This window comes from Neoarius graeffei, chromosome 1 (assembly GCF_027579695.1).
Source record: "Neoarius graeffei isolate fNeoGra1 chromosome 1, fNeoGra1.pri, whole genome shotgun sequence".
Taxonomy (NCBI): Eukaryota; Metazoa; Chordata; class Actinopteri; order Siluriformes; family Ariidae; genus Neoarius; species Neoarius graeffei.
The window spans coordinates 74,055,863-74,069,047 of NC_083569.1; the positions used below are offsets into that span (position 1 = coordinate 74,055,863).

General features: G+C 41.3%; 1 protein-coding gene across 1 annotated transcript in view; it reads right to left on the minus strand.

Moving 5' to 3' along the window:
- The window catches only part of dnah2 (dynein, axonemal, heavy chain 2), a 432,951-nt gene that overhangs the window by 121,816 nt on the left and 297,950 nt on the right, over positions 1-13,185 (minus strand). The window contains exons 40-41 of the mRNA XM_060919614.1: positions 5,414-5,566; positions 4,725-4,850 (exon numbers count right to left, since the gene is read on the minus strand). Coding sequence (XP_060775597.1) covers positions 4,725-4,850; positions 5,414-5,566 — 279 coding nt within the window. The remainder of the gene's footprint in view (positions 1-4,724; positions 4,851-5,413; positions 5,567-13,185) is intronic.

Below are 13,185 nucleotides of genomic sequence, written 5' to 3' on the forward strand. Positions count from 1 at the left end.
ATACTGTCGCAAAAGTGGTACAAAAATTTAAGAAAGATGGAACTGCAACCATCTCACAGAGACGTCCAGGTCGTCCACGGAAGTTAACACCTCGACAGGAGCGTCTTCTGATGAGAAGGGTTGAAGAAAACTGGCATGCAAGTTGACTGCAGTTATCTAAAGAAGTAGAAAGCCAAACTGGGGTGACTATTTCCCGTGACACAATACGGCGTACACTGCAGAGGAATGGCATGCATGGATGCCGTCCACGAAAGAAGCCTCTCCTAAAGCCCAGGCACAAAAAAGCCCGCCTAGAGTTTGCCAGGGCCCACGCTGACAAAGATGAAGCCTACTGGGACTCTATACTCTGGAGCGATGAGACCAAGATAAATGTTTTTAGAACTGATGGCTTCAAAACTGTATGGCGTCGCAAAGATGAGGAATACAAAGAAAACTGCCTGGTGCCTACAGTGAAACATGGTGGTGGCAGTGTCCTTATGTGGGGCTGCATGAGTGCTGCTGGTGTCGGGGAGCTGCATTTCATTGATGGCATCATGAATTCACAGATGTATTGCTCTGTACTGAAAGAGAAGATGCTACCATCACTCCGTGCCCTTGGTCGTCGTGCACTTTTCCAACATGACTAAACACACATCTAAGGCCACTGTTGGATTTCTGAAGAAGAACAGGGTGAAAGTGATTCAGTGGCCGAGTATGTCTCCTGATCTGAACCCAATCGAACACCTCTGGGGAATTCTGAAGAGACAAGTTGAGCATCACTCTCCATCCAGCATCCAGTCACTAAAAGAGGTCGTTGTTGAAGAACGGAAAAAGACTGATGTTGCAAAATGTCGCCGACTTGTTCATTCCGTGCCTAGAAGACTCGGTGCTGTCATTAAAAATCATGGAGGCCATACAAAGTACTAGATGGAGGAGTTTTTGTTGTGGGGTGTACTCATTTACGCTGAGCACTGTATGCGTGTTTGTATGAATGCAAATGTGTGTATGTGCCTTTAAACATATGAATGTGGGTACACGCTGTTCCTCTACCTCCTCTCTTTTACACTTGATTGCTGCTGATACATGAAGCAGTTCCTGCCTGTCTGGACTTGAGATGTGTAGGCGACGAGACACATACTGGGTTACACATCTGTATATCTGTCGCGTATAGGCACTCACACACTACCCTGGTACACAAAGGGGGACCTGAAGTTTTTGCTGAAGCCTTGCTTGCACCTTGTATGCATAATACACGATACAGAGCGAGGATGAAACAGATTTAAGTCGTATGAGACATGTTTAATGATTCCGAGCTAAATCAGACTGATCTGAGTGACTACCATTCGATGCACAAGGGAACACGTATGCAAAGAGAGTCATTTGAATCTGAATTTGATTATATTGAAAATTATTTTAATTACTTTTCAGGCTTTACAGGGCCATGCCCTGTCATCCATCACTGACCTTCTCTGCCTTAAAGTAGCGTCAATATATGAACTACGCTCAAATAACGAACAGTTATTTGCACCTCCTGTGCTAACGACTAAGAAGACTATAGGAGATAAGGCTTTTGCTGTGGCTACGCCGGTTTGGTGGAATTCATTACCCACCCAGCTTAGAGCTGATATTAGTTAAAGTGTATATCACGGGTAAATTCAGGAGCGAGATCAATGTAATTCTCCTATTTTATATTGAACTTTGGTCAAATATCTGTCACATTTTGCGCAATTTTTTGTACCTTGCGCAATACCAGAAAAATTCAGTTGAAATCAAGCCATTTGAGGCGAATTGGTCCGCCTCTGAAAAAACTTGGCATTTGGATTTTCCGGCAAACATTGATTTTCGTGACGTCGCATGCGGGACACCTCCCTCTGAATCCTACATCAGTGCTGGTTTGTTTATGAGAAAACGACCTGGTGGTTTTCTGCAAATTTCTTCAACGTTATCGCGTAATTATTAAAATGGTTAACAGATGTATCGTAGGAGGGTGTAGCAACACCAATCTTGATGGGATTAGTACTCATTGTTTCTCACATTGCACTCAGGTGACAATTCCATATTTCAATGCAAAATCGCTCGCTGCTAAACTTGGTCTACACAGGCTGTGCACTGAAACCGTGCAAGCTCGCGCAGCCTGCTGGTGCTTCCGCAGGTGACGTCACGAATCTGGCTCCAGACTCCCTTGGGATTTTTCCAGGCGTGTTTTGTTATTTTATTTTTTTCTGCTGTAGACAGATGGCCTTGTGAAAAATTACCCTTCTGGATGAGTGTGTAAAGGGACATTCTTTCATATCTCATCTCATCTCATCATCTCTAGCCGCTTTATCCTGTTCTACAGGGTCGCAGGCAAGCTGGAGCCTATCCCAGCTGACTACGGGTGAAAGGCGGGGTACACCCTGGACAAGTCGCCAGGTCATCACAGGGCTGACACATAGACACAGACAACCATTCACACTCACATTCACACCTACGGTCAATTTAGAGTCACCAGTTAACCTAACCTGCATGTCTTTGGACTGTGGGGGAAACCGGAGCACCCGGAGGAAACCCACGCGGACACGGGGAGAACATGCAAACTCCGCACAGAAAGGCCCTCGCCGGCCACGGGGCTCGAACCCAGAACCTTCTTGCTGTGAGGCGACAGCGCTAACCACTACACCACCGTGCCGCCCTTGTTATTTCCTTTAAACAATAATTTTAGGATAGCCTATATATTACATTTTTAATTTTTTTGTATATATATATATATATTTTAATATGTACAGTGCAATAGAGCATATTTGTAAGAATTTTGCAGAAATACATGTGAATATTGTCAGAAATACATGTGACTTCATCACTCACGCAAGACATGTATTGCTTTGCTGATCAATAAATATGTTTTATGAATTAGGAAACCCATTTCTGAGAAAGACACATGATCAGTAGCCTAAAGTGGAGCTCAATAGGTGCTGGGCATGCCATATCCCATAACCACCGATGCACATGTTACAGGTCAGAATGGTAGGTCGGGTGGAATTTTTCAACCTCGGTTAGCATTTTTAACCCAGTTCATAATTTGCTACTTGGATTAGGAAGACTTACTATATCTAGGGTTAGGATTTGGGAACATTTTTGTATTTTAAATATTTGATGATGTAATAAGGCTGGACTCATTAATAAATTCAAAATACACATCACTCTTTCCATTGTGATTGTCGCTGGTCTAGTGGTTAAAGCTAGACGGCCTTTCGATTTCACAAAATCGGTGAAATTGAGTTCCTTCTGAAATTTGCTCATTGTGATATATGTTTATTTCTGTAATATCTCACAAAATATCAGGCCGTTCTGTGGCTGGGAAGTTATTTAATTTGAGAGGATTCCCGAGCTAATAATGTGCATGAAATCGCTCGCTTCATGCAGTCAAGCAGACAGAGGAAGTCCGTGTGCGCATGCGCAGGTTTACCTCCTTCTTCTTCTTCTTTTGGGTTTTACAGCAGCTGGCATCCACAGTGTTGCATTACTGCCATCTACAGGTTTACCTTGATCGTGCACTGACTGGTGATATTTACTAGTTTGGTCCTTTTCTTTTCGCTTTCCGGGACTGTAGTCGTCATTCGCACACTCACGTCCTCCATTTTTCTCTCCTGTTTCAAATTTATATCCCACAATGCCTTGCGCGAACAGGGAAAGCCCACCACATGATGCATGACGTAGTATCTTGAATTGGGTCATGGTGAAGCAGGAAAAAATAGCGGAGAATTTAGGGCCACGTGGCCTTAAATTCATTAATTGTTCTATTTTAAAAAAAGAATAAAATTGGAAGTCTGTGATTCAAATTCAGTAGTTTTTGGTCCACTCAACAAAAATAATTGGGTGTTGGGAAAATTCTTTTCATGACCTACACTTGAAAAATCTGAAAGGCAGCCTACCTTTAAAGTGTTGGGTTAAGAATCAGAAGGTTCTGAGTTCAAATCCCAGTTAAGTATGGAAAAAGATATGCAAAAAAAAAAATGCGGGGCGGCACGGTGGTGTAGTGGTTAGCGCTGTCGCCTCACAGCAAGAAGGTCCGGGTTCAAGCCCCGTGGCCGGCGAGGGCCTTTCTGTGTGGAGTTTGCATGTTCTCCCCGTGTCCGCGTGGGTTTCCTCCGGGTGCTCCGGTTTCCCCCACAGTCCAAAGACATGCAGGTTAGGTTAACTGGTGACTCTAAATTGACCGTAGGTGTGAATGTGAGTGTGAATGGTTGTCTGTGTCTATGTGTCAGCCCTGTGATGACCTGGCGACTTGTCCAGGGTGTACCCCGCCTTTCGCCCGTAGTCAGCTGGGATAGGCTCCAGCTTGCCTGCGACCCTGTAGAACAGGATAAAGCGGCTAGAGATAATGAGATGAGAGAAAAAAAAATGCTAATTAGGTAGACAGACAAGAGGAAATACTAGGTAGGTGTAGACAGAGAAGAAGTGGTGACGGAAAAATCCCTTTTAAGTATCTTTGATAATCCAAAATTTTATCTCGGTTGGAAATTATGAACTAGGTTAAAAATTTTAACCCAGATTAAAAAAAAAAACAAAAAAACCTAGGTTGAATTTTTTTGACCTGTAACACATACAAGTTTGTAGAACCTAGTAATTTAACATATATATTTAGCAATACAGGATTAATCCAAAGATGAAAAAATGCAGCATCGGTGACTGATACATTTTGACATTTTTTTTAAAAAATGGGGCGATACCTTTTAATTCCTATGAAATTGATCACCTAGTCATACCTTGCCATAGTCGATGGTGGGTGTGTCTACAGCAGGAAACAGGTCCTGGATTATCCCATTAAACAGTGGGAGGTCAATCGTGGTCAGCTTCGCAATGTTCATGTCCTTCATCGACATGAGCAGGATCTGGGGTTCAACAGGAAAAGTTTATTAAACTCCTCAAACGCCCATTTCTCAAACCGACACTTTAGTCATAACCTTAACTATTCAACAAAACTGCTCCGATATCAATATATGACATAATGCGTGTTGATGTTTAGTTCTGTATGCGTTTTTCTTTACTTTATCATCAACATAAGGAAAAGAGCAGTGCTAAAACCGTGTTTCATTATTCACAAAGAAAAAGAAAGACGAGTCAAGTTTGTATTCAGGTAGATGAGGTTTTTTTTTTCCCCTAAGCTTCCTTTCAAGTTTTGTCCTCTTTGATACATTTTTTATCACAGCCAGGATCCCCAACAGGGTGTAAAGCAGAGATTTTTGTGTTAAATTTCTATCAAGAGTGACACAATATAAAACACTGTAAACATACTCACACATGCATGCAAATAGGACACTTCTGCTAAAGTATGAATAAATCACTCCAGGTCTGTATTTGTAGTATAATATGGCAAAAAAGTGTGTTTGCCTCTATTGATTGTGTGCAGTCTTTTCTGTGTGTGAATATGTGACTGTGTGTATGCACGTGTCACCTCTTCATCTGCAACATCGGGACAGACTCGGCGTTTCTTTCCAGCATAGCGGAGCAGAGAGGTGAGCGCACGTAGGCCAAAATCATAGTGATCCTGCTTAGACAGTTGCTGCACTGCCAGACTGTAGAGTGTGAACACTTTCTTCGCTAACACCTGAGACACATGGAGGGATAAGGGTAAGAAAATGATGTAAGAGCGTCGCACTGAAGTGGAAATAATTTGAGATGCAGAAAGCGAGCGCATTCGGTATTTACAACCCCGATTCCAAAAAAAGTTGGGACAAAGTACAAATTGTAAATAAAAACGGAATGCAATGATGTGGAAGTTTCAAAATTCCATATTTTATTCAGAATAGAACATAGATGACATATCAAATGTTTAAACTGAGAAAATGTATCATTTAAAGAGAAAAATTAGGTGATTTTACATTTCATGACAACAACACATCTCAAAAAAGTTGGGACAAGGCCATGTTTCCCACTGTGAGACATCCCCTTTTCTCTTTACAACAGTCTGTAAACGTCTGGGGACTGAGGAGACAAGTTGCTCAAGTTTAGGGATAGGAATGTTAACCCATTCTTGTCTAATGTAGGATTCTAGTTGCTCAACTGTCTTAGGTCTTTTTTGTCGTATCTTCCGTTTTATGATGCGCCAAATGTTTTCTATGGGTGAAAGATCTGGACTGCAGGCTGGCCAGTTCAGTACCCGGACCCTTCTTCTACGCAGCCATGATGCTGTAATTGATGCAGTATGTGGTTTGGCATTGTCATGTTGGAAAATGCAAGGTCTTCCCTGAAAGAGACGTCGTCTGGATGGGAGCATATGTTGCTCTAGAACCTGGATATACCTTTCAGCATTGATGGTGTCTTTCCAGATGTGTAAGCTGCCCATGCCACACGCACTAATGCAACCCCATACCATCAGAGATGCAGGCTTCTGAACTGAGCGCTGAGAACAACTTGGGTCGTCCTTCTCCTCTTTAGTCCGAATGACACGGCGCCCCTGATTTCCATAAAGAACTTCAAATTTTGGTTCGTCTGACCACAGAACAGTTTTCCACTTTGCCACAGTCCATTTTAAATGAGCCTTGGTCCAGAGAAGACGTCTGCGCTTCTGGATCATGTTTAGATACGGCTTCTTCTTTGAACTATAGAGTTTTAGCTGGCAACGGCGGATGGCACAGTGAATTGTGTTCACAGATAATGTTCTCTGGAAATATTCCTGAGCCCATTTTGTGATTTCCAATACAGAAGCATGCCTGTATGTGATGCAGTGCCGTCTAAGGGCCCGAAGATCACGGGCACCCAGTATGGTTTTCTGGCCTTGACCCTTACGCACAGAGATTCTTCCAGATTCTCTGAATCTTTTGATGATATTATGCACTGTAGATGATGATATGTTCAAACTCTTTGCAATTTTACACTGTCGAACTCCTTTCTGATATTGCTCCACTATTTGTCGGTGCAGAATTAGGGGGATTGGTGATCCTCTTCCCATCTTTACTTCTGAGAGCCGCTGCCACTCCAAGATGCTCTTTTTATACCCAGTCATGTTAATGACCTATTGCCAATTGACCTAATGAGTTGCAATTTGGTCCTCCAGCTGTTCCTTTTTTGTACCTTTAGCTTTTCCAGCCTCTTATTGCCCCTGTCCCAACTTTTTTGAGATGTGTTGCTGTCATGAAATTTCAAATGAGCCAATATTTGGCATGAAATTTCAAAATGTCTCACTTTCGACATTTGATATGTTGTCTATGTTTTATTGTGAATACAATATCAGTTTTTGAGATTTGTAAATTATTGCATTCTGTTTTTATTTACAATTTGTACTTCGATTCCAAAAAAGTTGGAACAGGGTTGTATAAAAGGATGTGTGTGTATTGCTTTTCATTAACAGTGAATGGAAACCAATAAAAGTCACAGTGAGAACGAGAAACAGAAAGGAAGACCAGTGACAAATCAGCATGTGACTGTGTAACAATGACAAATGAACAAAATTTGTTAAGTCGTAAATAAATTAGACAAAAGGGAGGGGGAAAAAGACAGCATTGTTTTTGTGTTCATATATGGAATTCTACGTCTATAGACGTGTCAGAGACAGAAAGCATGCTTTGTTGCCTGAGCTACAGTATTTCATAGATCGATGTCGCAGAAGACAGTGCTTCAGTAACTAAGAAATTACCTGCAAACATATGTAAATGATTTGAAATGAGCCTCCAAGACAGCAATACATCATGATGTTGCCAAGATACTTACATAATGCTCTCTAGCCCCAAAGGGCCCATTAGGCTAGATGCAATGAAGTAATTACATGACTGCTGAAAATAACAGAGTGAATTTTCTGCGACTATGCAAGCTATTCTCATCGAAAATAAAATATTCAAAACAATTATATATATATATATATATATATATCATCTCATCATCTCTAGCCGCTTTATCCTTCTACAGGGTCGCAGGCAAGCTGGAGCCTATCCCAGCTGACTACGGGCGAAAGGCGGGGTACACCCTGGACAAGTCGCCAGGTCATCACAGGGCTGACACAGAGACACAGACAACCATTCACACTCACACCTACGGTCAATTTAGAGTCACCAGTTAACCTAACCTGCATGTCTTTGGACTGTGGGGGAAACCGGAGCACCCGGAGGAAACCCACGCGGACACGGGGAGAACATGCAAACTCCACACAGAAAGGCCCTCGCCGGCCCAGGGACTCGAACCCAGGACCTTCTTGCTGTGAGGCGACAGCGCTAACCACTACACCACCGTGCCGCCATATATATATATATATATCCCCTGCATTTATATACAAGCTGCTCCCAGTTTCCAACAAGTTAATAAACAGGTAAGATGACACATAATACAATATAAGGTACATGGATTCTGCTATTAAAAATGGCAGATGGTGGTGGGGGGAGTCATTAGGTCGCAATATCTAAAAACAATCACTTTGGACATGACCGGCTGTCCTCCTGCTTCAGAACACAATTCAGAGAAGGAAAAAAAAAAGATATACACTTGAGGTCAGAAGACTGTATACACTCATCATGGATTTGAATGTCATGGCAATATTGGGCTTTCTATGTGAACTGTTCTTTTTCTGTGGCAGAATTATTGTACAGCGTACAGGTTTACCATTAGAAAAAACAAACAAACCAGAATTAGATGCACAGGTTTTAATTTATTTTGAGTTTTCTGAAATCAAAATCATACTTGCATGTTCAAAACTATACATACGGCACACCTACAGTGGTGCTTGAAAGTTTGTGAACCCTTTAGAATTTTCTATATTTCTGCATAAATATGACCTAAAACGTCATCAGATTTTCACACAAGTCCTAAAAGTAGATAAAGAGAACCCAGTTAAACAAATGAGACAAAAATATTATACTCGGTCATTTAATTATTGAGGAAAATGATCCAATATTACATATCTGTGAGTGGCAAAAGTATGTGAACCTCTAGGATTAACAGTTAATTTGAAGGTGAAATTAGAGTCAGGTGTTTTCAATCAATGGGATGACGATCAGGTGTGAGTGGGCACCCTGTTTTATTTAAAGAACAGGGATCTATCAAAGTCTGATCTTCACAACACATATGTCTGTGGAAGTGTATCATGGCACGAACAAAAGAGATTTCTGAGGACCTCAGAAAAAGCGTTGTTGATGCTCATCAGGCTGGAAAAGGTTACAAAACCATCTCTAAAGAGTTTGGACTCCACCAATCCACAGTCAGACAAATTGTGTACAAATGGAGGAAATTCATTGTTACCCTCCCCAGGAGTGGTCGACCAACAAAGATCACTCCAAGAGCAAGGTGTGTAAGAGTTGGTGAGGTCACAAAGGACCCCAGGGCAACTTCTAAGCAACTGAAGGCCTCTCTCACATTGGCTAATGTTAATGTTCATGAGTCCACCATCAGGAGAACACTGAACAACAATGGTGTGCATGGCAGGGTTGCAAGGAGAAAGCCACTGCTCTCCAAAAAGAACATTGCTGCTCATCTGCAGTTTGCTAAAAATCACGTGGACAAGCCAGAAGGCTATTGGAAAAATATTTTGAGGACGGATGAGACCAAAATAGAACTTTTTAGTTTAAATGAGAAGCGTTACATTTGGAGACAGGAAAACACTGCATTCCAGCATAAGAACCTTATCCCATCTGTGAAACATGGTGGTAGTAGTATCATGGTTTGGGCCTGTTTTGCTGCATCTGGGCCAGGACGGCTTGCCATCGTTGATGGAACAATGAATTCTGAATTATACCAACGAATTCTAAAGGAAAATGTCAGGACATCTGTCCATGAACTGAATCTCAAGAGAAGGTGGGTCATGTAGCAAGACAACGAGCCTAAGCACACATGTCGTTCTACCAAAGAATGGTTAAAGAAGAATAAAGTTAATGTTTTGGAATGGCCAAGTCAAAGTCCAGACCTTAATCCAATGGAAAATGTTGTGGAAGGACCTGAAGCGAGCCGTTCATGTGAGGAAACCCACCAACATCCCAGAGTTGAAGCTGTTCTGTATGGAGGAATGGGCTAAAATTCCTCCAAGCCGGTGTGCAGGACTGATCAGCAGTTACCGGAAACGTTTAGTTGCAGTTATTGCTGTACAAGGGGGTCACACCAGATACTGAAAGCAAAGGTTCACATACTTTTGCCACTCACAGATATGTAATATTGGATCATTTTCCTCAATAAATAAATGACCAAGTATAATATTTTTGTCTCATTTGTTTAACTGAGTTCTCTTTATCTACTTTTAGGACTTGTGTGAAAATCTGATGTTTTAGGTCATATTTATGCAGAAATATAGAAAATTCTAAAGGGTTCACAAACTTTCAAGCACCACTGTAATATTTGGCTAAATGTTCCTTAGCAAGTTTCACCTTTATTCACCAGATGTTTTTGGTAGCCATCAATAAGCTTCTGGCAGAATTCTGGTTGGATCACTCCTCTTGGCAGAGTTGATGGAGTTCAATTAAATTTGTTGGTTGGCTGGCACTGACCCAGCTTTTAAGCACAGTTCACATATTTTTGATCGAGTCGAGGTCATTCCAAAAGCTTCATGTTGCTTTATCCATTCCACAGTTAGCTTTGATATGTTTGGAGTCATCGTCCTGTTGGAAGACCCAATTGTATCCAAGTTTCAACCATCTAGCTGATGATTTGAGGTTATGCTGACCATAAAACTTTTTTCCAGAAGGCTTTTTCTTTGTCCATGTGGTCAGCTGCAAACTTTAGTCAAGTTTGAAGGTGTTGATTTTGGAATAGGGGCTTCTTCTTGGACGGCAGCCTCTCAGTCCATGGCGATGTAAAACTTGCTTGGCTGTAGACAGTGATAATGGTGTTCCAGGAGCTTCCAGTTCACAGCAGGCCTGTGCCGGAGTCAAGTCAAGTTTATTTTTATAGCGCTTTTAACAGTAGACACTGTGGCAAAGCAGCTTTACAGAAAATTAAATACTTTAAACATGAGCTAATTTTATCCCTAATCTATCCCCAATGAGCGAGTCTGTGGTGACGGTGGCAAGGAAAATCTCCCTCAGACGACATGAGGAAGAAACCTCGAGAGGAACCAGACTCAAAAGGGAACCCAACCTCATTTGGGTGATAACAGACAACGTTATTTATAAATAACTCACTTCTATAACTGTGCCCTATATAGTCACAAAATATAACTGTCTAACCAGGAAATTCATTACAGTTTTAACATGAAGTCTGTTTTGTTGATGTTATAAACTGTTCATTGATGGAAACTTGAGTGCAAAACTGTTCATGACAACCGCAGTCCTAAAGTTAGCAAGTTAACTGTAGTCCTCAGCCGAGGCATCTTCCAAGTGCGACTTTCGACTGTCCATATGGGGCCGTCCTCCCCGTAGTCATTCCTGGGTTTTTCCTGACCATCTGAACCAATTTCCTCTCAGCTGAGGGTGACAGGTTGGGTCTTCTCCCAGACCTTGGCAAAGTGGTGACACCTCCCAATAACTTGTATTTGTTCAACAAACCCTTTTTACGTTGACACAGAGAAGCTACCAGCAGTTGTCAATCATGATCACTAACAGGAAGTTAAGAGGCCTTGACCTTGAAGTTAAAAGACATTTTGAACTTTCAGCACCACTGAATGAAAAATAGGTCCCCTATGGGTCCATGTGGTTACTTCTTATAAATAAAATTGTTTCCTGATACCATGTCCATACAGTAAATATAGCATCTATACATGTTATCAATTCTACTCGCCTCATCTCTTGCGAGCATCACCAAGCTGTGAGCAGCATCAGGGCTTGGAGTATTTTGTTTACTGTCCTTTGTTCAAAATACAGTGCTGTGAACTAGATCTATTTTTTAAAGAGTAAGAAAGCACTTGTTCACGAATCTTCTTAGAAGCATTATTTAGTACTAATGAGCACATTTTTTGTTTCACAAGTGTAGTGTAAAGACTCTAAAAAATAAAAATTTAAAAATTAAAGCGAATAGCAGGAGTTCGATATCGGCTTTTCAATATATCTGCCGAAAAGCTTCAAAAAAAAAAAACCTTACAAAACCTTTCATTTGACCTTTCAGAAGGACCAAACAAAAGCTGTGATAATCAAAAGGTAAATTTTCTTAAAACAAACACCACCGACTTGATATCGAATCAGCAGCCTTGGCGAACCACGAGGTGAATTTCGTTTATCTTTTTATCTGCCGATTATCTTCCGATACTACGAAGTTATAGCGAGGTTTCTCACGAGATCACGATTCGTCGTTCTGGTGATTGTAATGCTTATGTGCGTGCGCAGTGCGCTATTGTTACACTCATTCTTATGACATAGTGGCTAGCTACTGCCTTGTTTTGCCTCTATGAGGCAGTAGCTACAATAATTTAAGTGGATGTATGTATATTTTTGACCCTGTTTGTATAATTTTGACCCTGTATTGATTTCAGAAAACCCAAAATAAATGAATACTTGTGCAACAAATTGTTGTTGTTGTCTTTTTTCTATTCAAGATATATGCTGTACAATCGTCCTGCCACAGAAAAAGGACAAATATAAAAGAGAGCCAAGTGCAAGAGGGGCTGTGTCATTAAATCCATACATTTAAAATCCGTCAAAGGAAATCACTGCCATTCGTACGTTTACATTTTTTAGATTTTGTAAGCCAGAGAGCTAAAATAAGCTAACCCAACAGGATTTAAATCATATTCATACGTTTGGATAAATGTTCCCTGTTAATCTGACCTGACGTCTGAGTAAATCTCAAACGTGTCTGTGTAAAACTACTCGAGAGCTGGGTATCTACATAGAGATGTGTAAATTCATATTTGGACTCAAAGAAATACCCATCTGTCCTACTTAAATATACCACTGCCAATCTGCAGTCTGTACAGACCCTCCTCGGCAGTGATGCGGAGTTATGCATACTGAGGTAAATGGAGCACACTATCTTGGGTGTGCCTTATTACCTTCGCCACCAGACACACTATCTACAGCAGTGACACAAACACACACTCGGTGACACACAAGAACCACACGTTGATGTAAATTTGACTGTTTATCTGCAACAGGCATGATTAAATGCATTGCTTTTTTTTTTATATTTGGGACGTGTGTTATGCTTTGGTTATCAAAATGAACTCATTTTCCTCAACCCTCACCAACTGGTATACGTAATCTCTCATCCCACCAACACACACACACACACGACAGACAGACAGACAGACAGACAGACAGACAGACAGACAGACAGACACAGCTCAAGCTCATGGGTCTCTGGAGATACACACTCCACTAT